At 36.4% G+C, this 18,728-nt stretch overlaps 1 protein-coding gene and 1 pseudogene across 1 annotated transcript; both read left to right on the forward strand.

Annotated features, from left to right (window-relative positions):
• Positions 1 to 10,481: 10,481 nt before the first annotated feature.
• On the forward strand, positions 10,482 to 13,691 carry LOC132171399 (G-type lectin S-receptor-like serine/threonine-protein kinase RKS1; annotated as a pseudogene).
• A 2,332-nt stretch (positions 13,692 to 16,023) lies between these two features.
• LOC132169981 (G-type lectin S-receptor-like serine/threonine-protein kinase RKS1) lies at positions 16,024 to 17,489 on the forward strand. Its single transcript, XM_059580914.1, has 3 exons — positions 16,024 to 16,882; positions 17,078 to 17,155; positions 17,422 to 17,489. The coding sequence occupies exons 1-3, from the start codon at positions 16,024 to 16,026 to the stop codon at positions 17,487 to 17,489; spliced, it is 1,005 nt and encodes a 334-aa protein (XP_059436897.1).
• Positions 17,490 to 18,728: the final 1,239 nt, after the last annotated feature.

Raw genomic sequence — 18,728 nt, forward strand, 5'->3', positions numbered from 1 at the left:
CTTAAAAAATTGTAAATTTTTCTTCTTTTCAGTTACTACTACTAATAATAATGTTAAAAATTTTATCTAACTAGAGGGTTCGTAAGTTTTGACAGGGCCGGTGAATTTGACATGAAATTAAAGCGGTTAAAATTTAGTAAAATAGAATTCAGGTCAAACTGGATTAATCCGATTAGACTCGATTAATAAACAAGAAACCCACATAATCTGTTGTTACCGTGCACAATAATGATGAATAATATAGAATCGAAAAGAGAGAGATTAAGAGAGAGTCGAGACATAGATTTAACATATTTCGACAATGTGCCTACGTCCACATAGATTGCGGTTGTATTTTGTTATTAATGATTCATGGTTAATATATATATATATATATATATATATATATATATAGGAAAACCCTAATTGTACGAACGCATTTTGAAAATCCCCAAAATACCCCGCTCCATGAACGTCGCTTCGCTCCGTCTACTTGGCCAACCACTGGTGTTCTAATATGAGCTACTAGTTTCAACATAATCCATATAAATTAAAACATTTTTTTTTTAACATTAAAAAATTTAAACCCTAAAGTCTAAGGCAAAAAATTACCTTCCATTAAAGATATAACTTCGGTAGTGTAATTTATTTTCATGTTCAATGATTAAGAATTATAGTGCCAATATTTTTGTACAAAATGGCATTTTCATGCTTAATAATTGAGAATTTTATTAATTAAACGGGTTATACAAGTTGGGTCGGATCATATCAACCCAACACGTACGGCATGTTTATTGTATGATTTATACAAGTTGGGTTAGGTCGGGTCGCCCGCCTATTTAAATGAATTATGTCAAAGTTGATGAAACTGGTTCATTTAACTAAATGTGTTTGGCTTTAATTAACTCATATAATTTTATACTCATACCTTGCTCGCAATACGATACAAATCCGATACACAAACACCAACTACCACCTAAATCTCCATTATGCTTACACCCCACATAATTATCATCGTCAAAAATAGACCCCATGCTCATCCTTATGTTGTTGACCATGTGCCTAATGAAATATATTTTACGCAATGCCGGTCTTCTTATGCAACTAATTAATTTAGTTGAAAATCCAGGCCAAAGACTTGGTAATAGTCAATCAAACACTATCAATGGGTGGTAGCCTGCAGGCTGCAGGGGTGGTTCCCAAGCCTTCTAGAATTCTCTTCACTAAACATCAACTCGATTCAAAAATTGGACATTCAAATCGCTGAAACTTAATTTTGACAAACGAATTTGCAAATATTCATGTGATTCGGCTTAATATTACCAATAATTTTCCCTCCCCTGCCCCTCTTAATTTTGTCGCTCTTAATCCTAAAAGAAGAACGAAATGAGGAATTGTTAGAAATACTTTTAAACACTGAGTGGGAAGTGGCCCATTTAGTAACCGAGCGTACTAAAAAATGGTCACATCCAGAGACTTTAGAAGCAAGTTAAAAATGAAAAGAAAAGAGCTGTTGTATGCAAACAACAATGATCGGAGCACACGGTCAATCTGAGAAGAGATGACCTTTGTTAAGAGCTAAAATGGCCGAGAAAAAGGTAATCACCTTCAAGCAAGACAGAAGAGCAGCCATGAAACAAAACAAGTCAATACCAAAGAGGGCAACATAATTAGCTTCACCAAAGGAGGCATCCAAGGGCAGCAGCCTAAGAGTGGGACTGCCACAATCTAGCCTTCATGGTTACTAAGGAGAGCCGAGGCCACACTGAAGCATCAAAATTAACTTTGAAAGACCCAATAGGAAGGGAAACCCAGGAAGCCGGCAGGGAGGGCCAGGTTGAATTGCAAGCTTTTCTTTCGATAAATTTAATTTGGGGGTTAGGGCCCATGGCTGATGATGATGGCTCTCCTTGGTCGATCCATACATGAAGAGGGAAGTGTTAGAAAAGAAGCACAGCCATCACACCCCATACCATCAACCTCATTTCATAATTGTCTGCCAATGCCCTATCTCATCTTTCTGATAAATGTTAGAGCACTTTCAATTCTATATTTTTAGATGCATACTTTCTAATGTGCTGTTAAAAATTATCATTAAATCTAAAATTTAATAATAATTAATTCAAAATCTAATAGTAATTTTAGTATCACATTTGGGAGTGTGGGAATGGGAGTTGGAGTGTGTGTAATATTTCTCTATCGTTTAATCAATTCACTAGAATCCTCTGTATTTCATTTGAAATTAATAGTCTCTATTTCATTGTTAGGATTTAAATTGTTGGTAAATCGAACAATGTATATATGTCATATTATTTAAATTTTTTTAAAAGGCATGTCAACATTGACTTGACGCACACCGTTAGATACGCAAACTTTAAATCTTAGTTATAAATGAATACTATCAATTTCATTTAAAATTGAGAAGATTCTTGTCCTTAATTCTAAGACCCCCGTTTTCTTCTCCATGAAGATCGATCATGTAACACCCCGGTCTCATATTGGGAAGATGAGAAGAAGTCCACATAGAGTGGGTAGTTTATAAAGATAATCATGGGTGCTAAGTCCCACATTGCTTAGTTACTAGGTGAAACTGGGCTTTATAATGAATTCTAGGAAAACTCTAAATTGACTAGTCCTTTTGGGGTGATAGCACAGATGTGGCTAGCGCTTTTCTCTGTGTCATTACAAGTGGTATCAGAGCCACCTAGTAACGCTAGGCCATGTGGTATTAGAGCATTGCATGACGTGGCCCTGATGAGGACGTCAGGAATTTAAGAGGGGGAGTTTGTAACACCCTGGTCCCATATTGGGAAGATGAAAAGAAGCCCACATAGAGTGGGTAGTTTATAAAGATAGTCATGGGTGGTAAGTCCCACATTGCCTAGTTACTAGGTGAAACTGGGCTTTATAATGAATTCTAGGAAAACTCTAAATTGACTAGGCCTTTTGGGGTGATAGCGCAGATGTGGCTAGCGTTTTTCTCTGGGTCATTACAGATCATGTTATGGAATGCAAAGGGGTAAAGGTGGTAGTTGGAATATTGTTAAAAACCACACTTTTATCACATCACTATTTCACTTCGCTAACATGATAGTGTCAATTAGTCTTTGGATTGGACTTGACAAAACATCAAGACTTTATTAACATTACCACATTAATAGAGTAAGATAGTAATGTGAAGGAATTCGCTAGTTCTCATGAAAATAAATATAAGTAAATGCATATATTCTCTTAGTTGACGATATACAGTGACAGTTAACAACAAAATTGAACTAGTCATTCTATAATAAATATGGTCGATGTCTTGACTTAGCTTAAGTCAATTAAGGACAAAGTTTTTTAAAATGCATATCTAAATCACATTTTTAAGGACAAATGTCATATATATTCTTGGTTAATTTTATTAAAAATTTATATGAGAATTACATATTTTAAGAATAAATATTAATTTAATAGATTGAATTGTAAGAATTTCTTGTTAACCCAATTTGAAGAAAAAATTTGCGTCGGAACTACCCAAGAAGCTTTTGAGATGAACAAAATTTTGGCACCGGTTATGCAAGGACATTCGACAAGCAGACCAATCAGTTATAGGTTGTAATCATCCTTAGAAACTAAAGTAACAACGATGTAAGAACTTATTGATGAAGTGTTAGAACTACATTTTGTGTTGATAGCCTCTTTATTTATATTTATAAAGAGGCGGTGAATGGTGAACAAGTAAACCTATACTAAATAAGAAAAGAGAATAAATTCTATAAGAAAATAGAATAAAACATAATTTAGATAATGACCTTAATTATAATTTATTATCCTAATTAGAACAAGTAAACCTATACTAAACAATAACGATTTTTTTATTAAAATGATTATGCGGGTTGAGTCTGGTCGAGTGTTCAATTCGTTTATTTAAATGGGTTAAGTGTCAGGATTAAATGATCTAACCCATTTAGCTAAATGAATGGTGTTAAGATTGACTCTTAATGGATTGGCTGGTTAACCTATAATATTCAATCATATGGGTAGATGCATTTAATAATTGTTCTACTCAACCGAAATACTCAATCTTATGGGTAGATGCATTCAATCATAAGGGACTTGGTCAAGGGGGGTAGGGCAATGTTCAATGATTGGTTCACCATAAAACATATATAGTACATACACTACAAAAAAAAGAAAAAAAAAAATCAATTTCTGACGTGGCTACAGTACACGATTTTTTTGCCACGTCAGTAAATATTTTTCTGATGTGGCAAAGTTGGCAAGTCAGTAATTAGTGACGTGGCAATATCCACACGTCAATAAATTCTGACGTGTTAGACATTGCCACGTCAATAAATTTTTTAGAATTTTAAAACTTTAAAAATTATATATTTTATTGACGTGTTAAATTTCAACACGTCAATAATTACTGAAGTGTTAAATTACCACGTCAGAAATTTCTGACGTGGTATTTTTCCCTTATTCTTCAAAATTCTTAAAACAATTTAGGATTTATAGAAAAAAAAGTTATTTGCAAGTTTTTGTTCCCACCACACCACATTTCAACAAATGGGATTTTTTTTTTGAAGCCTGCTACCTATGGTACAAACTGTACTCCTTTCTCTAAATAAAGCTGAAGAAATTCGTGGATCTAACTTATCTCTTAAAACTGGTTCAATAAGAGAAGGTTGTCCACTCCTTATAAACATGTTCAAGGTCTTGTCCACAAGCAATGTAGGGTTATTAATCAACACCTCCCCTCACGTGCAGACCAGTGTTTTCTAAGTCCTTGTCATGGGGTAAGTAGTGTGAGCCCTATTCATTTTATGGTAGGCTTTGATACCATAAAGAAATTCGAGGCTTAACTCATCGCATAAAACTAGTTCAATAAAAGAAGGTTGCCCACTCCTTATATAAATATGCCTAAGGTCTTGTCCACAAGCAATGTGATATTATTCCTTAACATTCTCTCTCACGTGCAGGCCAGTATTTTCTGGGTCCTTATCACGGGGTAAGTAATGTAAACCTCATTCATTTTGTGGTAGGCTTTGATACCATGAAGAAATTCTAGGGCCTAACTTATCTCATAAAACCGGTTTAATAAGAAATGTTACCCACTCCTTATAAACATGCACAAGATCTTGTTCACAAGCAATGTGGGATAATTCCTTAACAGAAGTCACCTCACCTACCAACCATCTCTTATCGGGGGGATTTGGCAACCGGGTTGCGCCCGCCTAGTTATTGTGCCCTCTCGGTAATGGTGCCTTCCAACACATGACTCATCAAACCCCATTTTTAAAATTACCTTTTTGCCCATTCATTTGTTTTTCCAGCGCACACTCTTCTCCTACACGCAAGTCTTCTCCCTCTGCGAGCCCTCCACGCCATTTCCCTTCCAAAGCCTCTTCCTATTTCTCAAGGTTCACTGTGTCCAGGTTAGTATTTCTCTTTCTTTTTATTTTCCTTTTTCTCTCCCTCTCTGGATATTTATTTCGGAAAACCTTTCCCTTTCCTGCTCTCCCTCCCTCGCTCACCCTCTCTGTCACTCCGGCCAACGAACATCAGACACCGGCGTCGCTTACCCCTCTCTCACCCCGGCGTAAGGTTCCGGCAATCCTATCTATCACTCTAGCAGCATTGAAGAAGGCTCGCTTTCTCTCCTACACCGGTGGTTTGTGTCTCTCTCCAAAATTGCAGATGCAAACTTCCACCGTGGTTTCTTTTCTGTCTCTCTCCAAAATTGCAGATGCAAACTTTTTATGTGGGTTGCTTTAGTTTTTCATTTCCTTGTAAGTTTGTGTAACTTTGGTACGTGTGTGTGAATTCAATAAAAAATTTGTGTATACAGAGGGTATGGGAATAGTCTTTATACACAAATTGTTTATTTTTCTTGTCTATCACACAAAAGCTGGCCAGATTAGAACATTTCTTGGACAGCCTGTTGAAAAATACCCACAGAGCAAAACAGAAAAGAAAAGCGTTTTGTTCCTGAACCTTCTGCTGGTTCAAAAGTAACGCCATTTTTCTTGGAGTTTTTGTTTTGGCTTTGAAGGATCTTCATGTTTCAAGGGAAAAAAAAAAAATCAAAAAGTGAAGGATGGAGCGCAGGGTGGGACGCCTGTTTCGGTGATTTGGGCATTTTAAGGAAAAAAAACTTAAAAAGTGGCCAGAGAAAGATAAGGGCAATATAGTCACAGTGTGTAAAATATTGACTTTGAAAGTTCAAAATTTGATGGTCAAAAGGTCAACAGGTGAATAGGGTCTAGGACAACCCGGTTGCCAAGCAAAGCCATCAATCTAACACCTCACCATCACCATGTAATAAATGTTTCCACCAACTCTATGGACTTTAACAATTCCCCATTCTCAGCCCTCTACTTCCATATTCATGATGAACAAACACTAAAATCTCACAAACCAACAACACTTCAAAAACTGCAAAAAGAGGCGAGGAAAGACGGGAAGATAAGGGCAAGCCAAGCAGAGAAAGAAGACAGGAAGAAAAAGCAGAGGAGAAGGAGGAGGAAGAGTAGAGGCTAGGTCCTAAAAAAAATTCGAAAACTGCCTTCTAAATTTTTTATTTTCAAAATTTTTGTTGGAAGCCTGCCCCTATGTAGATCCGCCACTGCTTAGTTGGTCGGGATATTTTCATAATTTAGAAGTTTAATATATATATATATATATATATATATATATATATATATATATATATATATATATATATATATAATTGTGATTTTCCATACACACCTGTGATTTTCCGTACACGCCAAACACAGTAAAATGTTTTCCAGAAAATTACTTTCCAGAAAAATATTTTCCGACTAAAAGCATTTTACGTCAAAACAAACAGAGCCTAAATAGGTTATGCAAGTTGGGTTGGATCAACTTAACACAACATGCATGTTTATTATACAAGTTGTACGAGTTCATGTCAAAGTTGATGAAATTGGTCCATTTAAGTAAATGTGTCCGGTTTTAGTTAACCTATGTAATTTTATACTCATGCCTCGCTTAATACAATCTAAATCCGACACGCGAACACCAACTACCATCTAAATCTCCATTATGCTTGTACCCCAATATCAATACCAAGTGGTGCCCTACATTATTACACCCCACATAATTAACCATTGTATCATCGTCAAAAATAGACCCCATGCACATCCTTATATATGTTGTTGACCAGTTGTGCCTAATGAAATACATTTTACGCAAAGTCCGTCTTCTTATGCAACTTTAGTTGAAAATCCTGGCCAAAGACTTGGTAATACTCAATCAAACACTATCAATGGGTGGTAGCCTGCAGGCTACAGGGTTGGTTCCCAGGCCTTCTACAATTCTCTTTACTAAACATATATCAACTTGATTCAAAACTTGGACATTCAAATGGCTGCAACTTCATTTTGACAAACGAATTTCCAAATATTCATGTGATTCGGCTTAATATTACCAGTAATTTTCCCTCACCCCACCCCCCTCTTAATTTGGTAAAAAAAAAATCAGCAAATTTTGGGGGTTATAAAATGACATTCAAAATATGTTAAAAAATATTGATTAAATTTATCAAGTTTTATTAAGTTTTTTTTTTTTAAAAAAATATAATAATTAGTATTTTAACGTATGATCAGGATAGAAATATTAAGTTAATTTGAACTCTAACTTCACTCTATACCCTGCCATCTAACTTCAATCTTTTAAGTCTTAGGTTACTTTTTGAATAACTGATAATTTAGCTTGTGATTAGAATAGAAATCTTAAATTTGTGCTCTAACTTCACTTAATACCCTCTCATTAAGTTCAATCTTTTAAGTCTCAGGTTACTTATTGAAGGGAAGTTAAAGCCAAAACGTGAGGGGAGACCAAACTAAAAATCTAATTTTGGGAGGACCTTTTTATTTTATTATTATTATTTTTTTTTAATGAGAGAAAAGGGGAAAGAACAAACAAAAGGCGAGTTATAAAGTGGGTTTTTGTCGCTGTTAATCGTAAAAGAAGAAAGGAAGAGGGAATTGTCGGGAGTGCGTCCAAACATTGAATGGAAAGTGGCTCATTCAGCAACCTAGTGTGTCAAAAATTGTCAAATCTAGAGACTTTAGAAGTGGTTTAAAAGGGAAAACAAAAGAACTACTGTCGGCAATCAACAATGATTGGAGAACACGGCCAGTCCGAAAGAGGTAACCTTTGTTAAGAGCTAAAATGGTGAGAATTGAATCACCTTCAAGCAAGACGGAAGAGCAGCTATGGAACAACACTTTCACTTCTATATTTTTAGATGCATACTTTCTAATGTGTTGTTAAAAATTATCATTAAATTTAAAATTTAATAATAATTCATTCAAAATCTAATAGTAATTTTAGTATCGCATTTAGGAATGTGGGAGTAGGAGTGGGAGTGAGAGTGTGTAATATTTTTCCATCGTTTAATCAATTCACTAGAATCCTCTGCATTTCATTTGAAACTGATAGTATCTATTTAATTGTTAGGATTTATAGTTTGTGCATTGAACAATGTATATATGTCATATCATTTAAAAATTTTAAAAGACCTGTCAATATTGACTTTACGTATATCGTTAAATACACAAACTTTAAATATTAGTTAAGCATAGATACTATCAATTTCATTTAAAATAGAAAAGATTTTTGTCCTTGATTCTAAGCCCCCGTTTTCTTCTCTATGAAGATTGATCATGTTATGGAATGCAAAGGGCGAAGGTGTTAACTGAAATATTGTTAGAAACCACACTTTTATCTCGTCACTATATCATTTTGCTAACATGATAGTGTCAATTAATCTTGGGATTGGACTTGTTAAACATCAAGACTTTATTAGCACTACCATTAATTACATCACACTACTAGTATTGTGAAGGAATTCGCTAGGTCTCATGAAAATGAATATAAGTAAATGCATATATTCTCTTAGTTGACGATATACCGTGACAGTTAACAACAAAATTGAACTAGTCATTCTATAATAAATATGTTCGATGTCTTGACTTATCTTTAGTCAATTAAGGACAAAGTTTTTTAAAATGCATATCTAAATCATATCTTCTTTTTTTTCTTTTTTTTCTTTTTTCCTGAGATAAATCACATCTTTTTTAAGAACAAGTATTTCTTACTCTAAAAAAAATTTAAAAATATTTCTTACTCTAAAAATGATCAAAATGTAATATTGAAAAAAACTTAAAATTGAAACGTTTTTTGAAAAACTTTTTTTTTATTTTAAAAGCTCTACTTCCTAACACAATTCTAAACATGCTCTAAGATTCTAAAGCGTACTATGCACGGTGGTCCGTGACTTGGGAAATAAAAGTCAATACTTGACACAAGGCCAACGACTCCTAAATCTATAGCCACAGCTATATATAATACATCTTGGCAAATTATTAATTGTGTGTTGCCTGCTTAATGTTTGATTAATTGGTTGTGTGATTTTTATCTTCTACATATATGTTGGTGCATGTTTTATTGTCAAGTGGGCTGGACCACATGTACAACGACATAACTGAAAGTCTACACGATACAATGACAGAAATTTCTTCCAAACTCTGTCGATATGTTAATCAACTTTTCTGTTCCAATCAGCGGAGAGAAGCCAACTCCTAAAAGAAAAGAAAGTGCAAACATGGATGCTGAGAAAATGTTCAAGTCTCGATTCTGTTCATTCTCTTCTTCTTCCCATTTTGCACGTCCATTGACACCTAGAAACCAACCAATCCATCAAGGGTGGCCAATGTGGACAAAAGAAAATTAAAGGGGTTAGATATGGTCGATGTTTTGACTAATTATCTTTAGTGAACTAAGGACAAAATCTTTTAAAATGCATATCTAAAGAACAAATGTCACATTTTTAGTTAATATTTTTATTAAAATTATAGTTAAATCACTCGGCCGAATAAACTGATTTAGTCTCACATACCCAGCAATCATAACAATGCAAGAAACAAGCCAGCCTTTAGGCGTTTCGTCAAACATGCTCCACGCTAACTGTACAAAGAAAAAAAGAACTAGCCTATACCTTTTCGGAGAAGGAAAAGGCAACCCAACTAGCTGCAGTTATTACATCTAGAACCTATCCCATCAGATAACTCGATGGAGCCGTATTTTTCTTACAACGACATTGAAACTGTTCAATTTCATTGATCATCGCAATGCAAGTAAGAGGTTGGCTTGGCGTAAAAAGACTAATAAGCTTTTACATGTCCCTTTCTTACAATTATATAACCACAGATCAATATCATTGACTGACCAATAACGTTTATCGGATTAGTCCTCTTTGGTGACCGAAGATTTGGCAAAAATTCAACGTGGGCCTATTTATTCTCCAAGTGTGTTTAGACATTGGTAGACGACTTTTGCAGGCATATCCAACTCTGGGAAATGTTGGACTCGTTCTAATTCTTAGCATGCATGCATTGTTACTGTCTAACAGTGGTTGGCTCACAATATGCCTTTATATATAAACTTATCAAACAAACTTCTTTCACAAATTCGTTTCCCAGATAAACTATTCATAATTGTCAATTAAACCAAAAAAAAAAAATGTTGAAGTCTTTGATTCTAGTCGTTCTTTTCTTCTTCCCATTTTGCACGTCGATTGACACCTTAACACTAAACCAATCCATCAAAGATGGGCCGGACGGCCAATCTTTGGTGTCAAAAGAAGAGAATTTTGCATTAGGCTTCTTCAGCCCCGGCAACTCTAGCTATCGGTATCTGGGTATTTGGTATGTTAAAGTAACAGTAAAAACTGTGGTGTGGGTTGCAAACAGGAACAATCCTATCAATGGTTCCTCCGGAGTTCTCTCAATCAACCAGTACGGAAACCTTGTCCTCTACGACAGTTACAACCGTTCTCTATGGTATACAAATGTTTCTGTTCCAGCGACAACCTCCTCTGTAGCTCAGCTTCTAGATTCAGGAAACCTGGTAATCGTCCAGGAAGGCAACAGCAGTGTGTTATGGCAAAGCTCCGACGACCCTACAGATACTTTGCTGCCACGCATACAATTTGGGTTGAATCGGAGAACCGGGGTGGACACAATTTTAACATCTTGGAAATCACAAGATGACCCCGGAACAGGGGATTGCCTCTATCAGCTAAATCCCAACGGCTCTCCACAGTTCTATTTGTATAAGGACTCGACCCTGCATCGGCGGAGTTGGCCATGGCCTTGGTGTTCATCGGTAGATACAAGATCGGTTGATTATAATATCAACTTTGTTTACGATCAAGAAGAGATATCTTACTCCTACTTTTTTGATGACCCCTCGATCATTACGAGAATGTTCCTGAACAACTCTGGATCGATCCAGCTGCTTAGGTGGAATGATGGTGTTGGTCAATGGAATGAAGTCTGGTCAGCACCCAGACTCCGGTGTGAGAAGTACGGACGATGCGGTCCATATAGTATATGTAGTTCTGACAATATTAATACTTTTGAGTGTTCATGTTTGCCAGGAAATGAACCCAAGAATCAAAGAGATTGGTATCTCAGAAATGGTTCTGAGGGGTGTGTGAGGAATCGGACGGGGTTGTCGATGTGCGGGAATGGGGAAGGGTTTGTGAAGGTTGCAGGTTTGAAGGTTCCTGATACATCCTATGCCGTTTGGGTTGGCATGAGCATGAGCAGAGCAGAGTGCGAGCAGGAGTGCTTGAGGAATTGCAATTGCACAGCTTATGTCAGCGTTGAGCTTAATAACACGGGGACTCGTTGCTTGGCATATCATGGTGAATTGATGGACAGTACAGGGGATGAAGATGAAGGGTGGGAGCTAAATGTTCGTGCTGATGCGACTGAGATAGGTATTCTTCGTTGTTTTCTCTTTAAATTTTCATTTCTGTCTTTTCACTTCATGGATCAAGCCTTACTTTTTTTTTTTTCCCTTCAGCCAAGTATAAAACGAACACCAAAGGTTTTCTTGCCAAGAACCGGGAGCTGGTTATTGCAGTATTATCTGTTGCTGTGCTCTTGTTTCTGGGATCTTTACTAGCCTGTATATGGTTACTGAGGAGGAGGAAAACAAAAGGTAAATAAAGTAACTTCCATGGTATTCCACACGTGTGTGTGTGTGTGTGTGTGTGTATTAGTGCTCAATTACGAATTTCTAGTAAGCAATATTTTCCCAATTTGTTTTACGACAGAGAAGAGAAAAATGAACACTCGATCATTTAATTTTACTGGTACCACAAGCTCTTTAGAGGGAAATCAGCTGGAGGCAAGTGATAGACATCCGGATGCACTTGTTTTCGATCTAAGCTCTATAGTTGTTGCCACTGACAATTTCTCTCCCACCAACAAACTTGGGGAAGGTGGTTTTGGCTCTGTTTTTAAGGTGCAGTCACAATTCATTTATGCAATTGTTGATATCTTGAACATTTTTGTTCCTTGCTCATATTCCATTATTGTGAAGTTGTGAATGGAGAAAGAGTGTTTTTTTTTTATTGCTTAATAGTTGCGTGTAAGCTTAAGTTTGGATGATGATTTCAGGGTCAACTATCAAATGGAAGACAGATAGCAGTAAAAAGGTTCTCAAAAAGTTCAGGGCAAGGCATAGAAGAATTCAAGAATGAAGTCATGTTGATTGCGAAACTTCAACACAGGAATCTTGTCAAAATTTTAGGCTGTTGCATTGAGGGGGAAGAAAAGATGCTGATTTATGAGTACATGCCCAACAAAAGCTTGGACTTCTTTATCTTTGGTATGTCTGCTTTCAATAAATCTATTGCCTTACTGCATTTTTCAACACTAGTTAAATCACATTCTGAGTACGCTGGAGCAAAATTCTGTTGCAGATCATACGAGAAGTTCATCCCTGAGTTGGAAGAAACGCTTTGAAATCATCATTGAGATTGCTCGTGGGATTTTGTATCTTCATTAAGACTCAAGATTAAGAATTATTCATAGGGACCTCAAACCAAGCAACATTCTATTAGATGCTGAGATGCACCCCAAAATTTCAGATTTCGGCATGGCTCGCATATTCAAGACAGACCAAATTGGAGACAAGACAACTAGAGTTGTTGGAACATAGTGAGCACCATGCATAAACACACATGCACAGACTTTAAGATTACATTTGTTGATGTTCCATCTTATGCATTGAATTTTAAGATTACCTCGATCTTGTTTCACATGCAGTGGTTATATGTCACCTGAATATGCAGCATTTGGGGAATTCTCAACAAAATCAGATGTTTTTAGCTTCGGTGTCATATTATTGGAGATTGTAAGTGGCAAGAAGAATAACCATTCTTATCAGGAGCATCCTTCCCTGACATTGATAGGGCATGTAAGTAACAGAAAGCTACAAATCTTTCTCATTTGCATTTTATGAATCACCCTTTACAGATAATGATATATATGATCGAACCACACAGGTCTGGGAGCCATGGAGAGAAGATAAAGTGATGGGTATAGTTGATTCATGCATAGATATTGAGTCATATGTTTCCCATGAAGCATTGAGATGCATACAAATCGGGCTCTTGTGCGTGCAAGAAGAAGTAATGGATCGACCAACAATGTCGGAAGTTGTTCTCATGCTGAGTAGTGAAACAGCTCTTCCTTCTCCTAAACAACCTGCTTTCATTTTCAAAAGAGCTTCCAAGGATTTGGACTCAGTAGCAGAGGAAGGACCTCATTCTGTAAATGAGGTGACAATAACTAAGGTTGAAGCTCGGTAAATGTGAAACTGAATTTCTTCTATACAGATTTGTGTTGTGGGACTAACATTTCTGTTTCAAGTTCCATAAAAAATTGTAATTTATTCTTCTTTTCAGTTACTACTACTAATAATAATGTTAAAAATTTTATCTAACTAGAGGATTCGTAATTTTTGACAGGGCCGGTGAATTTGACACAAAATTAAAACGGTTAAAATTTAGTAAAATAGAATTCAGGTCAAACTGGGTTAATCCGATTAAACTCGATTAATAAACGGGAAACCCACATAACTATTGTTACCGTGTACAATAATGATGAATAATATGGAATCGAAAAGAGAGAGACTAAGAGAGAATCGAGACACAAATTTAACATGGTTTGACAATGTGCCTACGTCCACATAGATTGCGGCTGTATTTTGCTATTATGATTCATGGTTACAATATATATATAGGAAAACCCTAATTGTACGGACGTATTTTGAAAATCTCCAAAATACCCTACTCCGTCTACTTGGCTAACCACATGTGTTCTAATATGAGTCACTAGTTTCAACATAATTTATATAGATTAAACATTTTTTTTTTTAACATTAAAAAATTTAAACCCTTAAGTCTAAGGCAAAAAATTACCTTTCATTAAAGATATAACTTCGGTAGTGTAATTTATTTTCATGTTCAATGATTAAGAATTATAGTGCCAATATTTTTGTACAAAATGGCATTTTCATGCTTAATAATTGAGAATTTTATTAATTAAAGGAGTTATACAAGTTGGGTCGGATCAGATCAACCCAACACATATGGCATGTTTATTGTATGATTTATACGAGTTGGGTTAGGTCGGGTCACCCGCCTATTTAAATGGATTATGTCAAAGTTGATGAAACTGGTTCATTTAACTACCACCTATGTCAATTAAATGGTTCATACTTCGCTTGGAATACGATCCAAATCCGATACACGAACATCAACTACCACTTTAATCTCCATTATGCTTACACCCCGCATAATTATCATCGTCAAAAATAGACCCATACTCATCTCTATATTGTTGACCATGTGCCTAATGAAATATATTTTACGCAATGCCCGTCTTCTTATGCAACTAATTAATTTAGTTGAAAATCCAGGCCAAAGACTTGGTAATGGTCAATCAAACACTATCAATGGGTGGTAGCCTCCAGCCTGCCGGGGCGGTTCCCAAGCCTTCTAGAATTAATTCTCTTTACTAAACATCAACTTGATTCAAAACTTGGACATATAAGTAAATGCATATATTCTTTTAGTTGACGATAGACACAGTAAACAACAAAATTGAACTAGTCATTCTATAATAAATATGGTCGATGTCTTGACTTATCTTTAGTCAATTAAGGACAAAGTTTTTTAAAATGAATATCTAAAAATATCTTCTTTTTTTTTTTTTTTTGAGCTAAATCACATCTTTTTTAAGAACAAGTATTTCTTACTCTAAAAAAATTTAAAAATATTTGTAACTCTAAAAATGGTCAAAACGTATTATTAAAAAAACTTAAAATTGAAACTTTTTTTGAAATTTTTATTTTTATTTTTATTTTTATTATTATTATTATTATTTTACTTTAAAAGCCCTACTTCCTAACACAATTCTAAACATGTTCTAAGATTCTGAAACGTACCGTGCATGATGGCCCGTGACTTGGGAAATACAAGGCCAACGACTCCTAAATAGCCACAGCTCTAATACATCTTGGCAAATTATTGTGTGTTGCTCGCTTGATGTTTGATTAATTGATTGTGTAATTTTTAAGTGGGCTGGTGCATGTTTTATTGTCAAGTGGGCTGGACCACATGTACAACGACATAACTGAAAGTCTACACGATACACGGATAGAAATTTCCTCCAAACTCTGTCGATATGTTAATCAACTTTTTCTGTTCCGATCACCGGAGGGAGGCCAACTGCTAAAAGAAAAGAAAGTACAAACATGGATGCTGAGAAAATGTTCAAGTCTTTGATTCTGTTCATTCTCTTCTTCTTCCCATTTTGCACGTCCATTGACACCTTGAAACCAAGCCAATCCATCAAGGGTGGCCAATATTTGATGTCCAAAGAAAAGAACTTCGCCTTAGGCTTCTTCAACCCAGGCAACTCTAGCTATTGGTATCTGGGTATTTGGTATTTTAAAGTGACAGTAAAAACTGTGGTGTGGGTTGCAAACAGGAACAATCCTATCAATGGCTCCTCTGGAGTTCTCTCAATCAACTAGTATGGAAACCTTGTCCTCCGCAACGGTTCAAACCATCTTCTATGGACTACAAATGTTTCTGTCCAAGGAACAACCTTCACCGTAGCTCAGCTTCAAGATTCAGGCAACCTTGTATTGGTCCAGGACAATAACATGATATGGCAGAGCTTTGACTATCCTACAGATACTTTGCTTAAAGGCATGAAGGTTGGGTTGAATTGGAGAACAGGGATGCACTGGTTCTTAACATCTTGGAAATCAAAAGATGACGCTGGAGCTGGGGACTACGTCTATACGCTAGATCCTGCTCGCTCTCCACAGTTCTTCTTGTATAATGGTTCGACCCCATTATGGCGGACTGGTCCATGGCTATGGCCCTCATCAGCAGCAGAAACAACCACGTCTGATGTTAAAATCAATTTTGTTTACAATCAAGATGAGATATCTTACTCCTACTTTTTTGATGACCCTTCAGTCATTACAAGAGTAGTGGTGGACAGCTCTGGATTGTTCCAGCAACTTATGTGGAATGACGGTTATCATCAATGGAAGGAACTCTGGTCAGCGCCTAGATACCTGTGTGACAAGTATGGGCAATGTGGTAAGAATAGTATATGCAGTGCTGAGGATGACTATAGTGATAGGTTCGAGTGTTTGTGTTTGCCAGGATGTGAACCCAAGTCTTCGAGGGATTGGTATCTCAGAAATGGTTCTGAAGGGTGTGTGAGGCAGCAGTTGGGGTTGTCGATGTGTCGGAATGGAGAAGGGTTTGTGAACGTGGGGCGTGTGAAGCCACCTGTTACACCAGACGCAGCTCAGCTGGACAGGAGTATGAGTGACGCAGAGTGCAAGACGGGGTGCTTGAGGAATTGTTCTTGCACAGCTTTTATGAGCTTAAATGTTGATGGGAAGGGGATTGGTTGCTGGACATGGTATGGTGACTTGGTGGACATTGAATGGCATACAAATAATGGGTTTGATCTAAACGTTCGTGTGAATGCGAGTGAATTAGGTATCCTTCTTTGCTTGCTTGAAATTTCAGTAGTTTTCATTTGTCTTTTCACTTTCTGGATCATGGTTTACGCTTTTTCACTTCTTAATTGGATCAAGCCTTACTTTTTTTTTTTTTTTTTTTGTTTGCCCTTCAGCCAAGTATAAAAAGAACTCCAAAGTTTTTCTTGCCAAGAACGTAAGCTGGTTATTGCAGTATTATCTGTTGCCGTGCTCTTGTTTCTGGGATCTTTACTAGCCTGTATATGGTTACTGAGGAGGAGGAAAACAAAAGGTAAATAAACTCACTTCCTTGGTATTCAACACGTGTATGTGTGTGTATTAGTGATCAATTACGAATTTCTAGTAAGCAATATTTTCCCAATTTGTTTTACAACAGAGAAGAGAAAAATGAACACTCGATCTTATAATTTTACTGGTACCAAAAGCTCTTTAGAGGGAAATCAGTTGGAGGGAAGTGATAGACATCCAGATGCACTTGTTTTCGATCTTATAAGTGTCAACTTTTCTTTCATTGTATTTTCGTATATCTGTTTACAGGGATATTATACACATATATAGAGAGATTTGATATGCTATTCTTGGCTATACAGATCTTTAGGACTTGAATCATGGGTGACAATTATAAGACTAGAATCATGGGTGACAATTATAATTATTCCTATAATCTCTCTCATTTGATTCTTAATTGACAACTCATGCCAACACTCCCCCTCAAGTGGAAGCATCCAATTCTTCAATGCGCAACTTGTCTAATGAGTTGTAGAAATCCTTGCTTGATACGGCCTTTGTAAGAATATCCGCCAATTGGTCTTCTGACTTCACAAAAGGAAACCGAATTATTTTAGCTTCAAGATTTTCTTTAATAAAGTGTCTGTCAATCTCTACGTGTTTAGTGCGATCATGCTAGATAGGATTTTGAGCAATAGCAATAGCTGCCTTGTTATCGCAAAAAAGGTCCATCTCGGAGGTAGGGGCAAATCCAATTTCTGTTAGAAGTCTTCTGAGCCATAGAAGCTCACAAAGCCCTTTGGCCATTCCACGAAACTCTGCTTCAGCACTTGACAATGCTACCACCTTTTGCTTCTTACTTCTCCATGTAACAAGATTCCCCCCAACGAACATGAAGTAGCCAGAGGTGGATCTCCTGTCTGTGGTGTTCCCCGCCCAATCTGCGTCTGTATAACCATTAACTTTGAGATGGTAGTTTTTGGAAAACATAAGCCCTTTTCCCGGGGAGGATTTTAAGTATCGTAAAATCCGGATTACTGCTTCCATATGATCCTTACTAGGTTGGTGCATAAATTGACTTACTACACTCACTGCGTAAGCAATATCAGGACGGGTATGTGAGAGGTAAATAAGTTTCCCAACTAACCTCTAGTATCTTCCTTTGTCTGCTGGCATTTTGCTTGGATATTCTCCGAGTTTGTGATTTTGAAAAATTGGGGTGTCTGCTGGCTTACAATCCAACATTCCAACCTCGCATAGTAAATCTAATAAATATTTTTTTCTGAGAAAGGAATATACCTTGTTATGATCTAGCAACCTCTATTTCCAGGAAATATTTAAGTCCTCCCAGATTTTTCATCTCAAATTCAGTTGCCAATTGTTTCTGAAGCTTAGCAATTTCCTCTGTATCATCCCCTATGATGATCATATCATCGACATATACAATTAAAGCTGTTACCTTGCCCCGTTGGTGCTTCAGAAATAATGTATGGTCTGAATTACTTTGGCAGAAGCCATACTTCTTCATTGCTTGACTAAACCGCCAAACCATGCTCGGGGTGATTGTTTCAGTCCATACAGTGCACACTGCAATTTGCACACAACTTCAGTCTTTG

This window comes from Corylus avellana, chromosome ca2, assembly GCF_901000735.1.
Source record: "Corylus avellana chromosome ca2, CavTom2PMs-1.0".
In the NCBI taxonomy this organism is placed as follows: domain Eukaryota; kingdom Viridiplantae; phylum Streptophyta; class Magnoliopsida; order Fagales; family Betulaceae; genus Corylus; species Corylus avellana.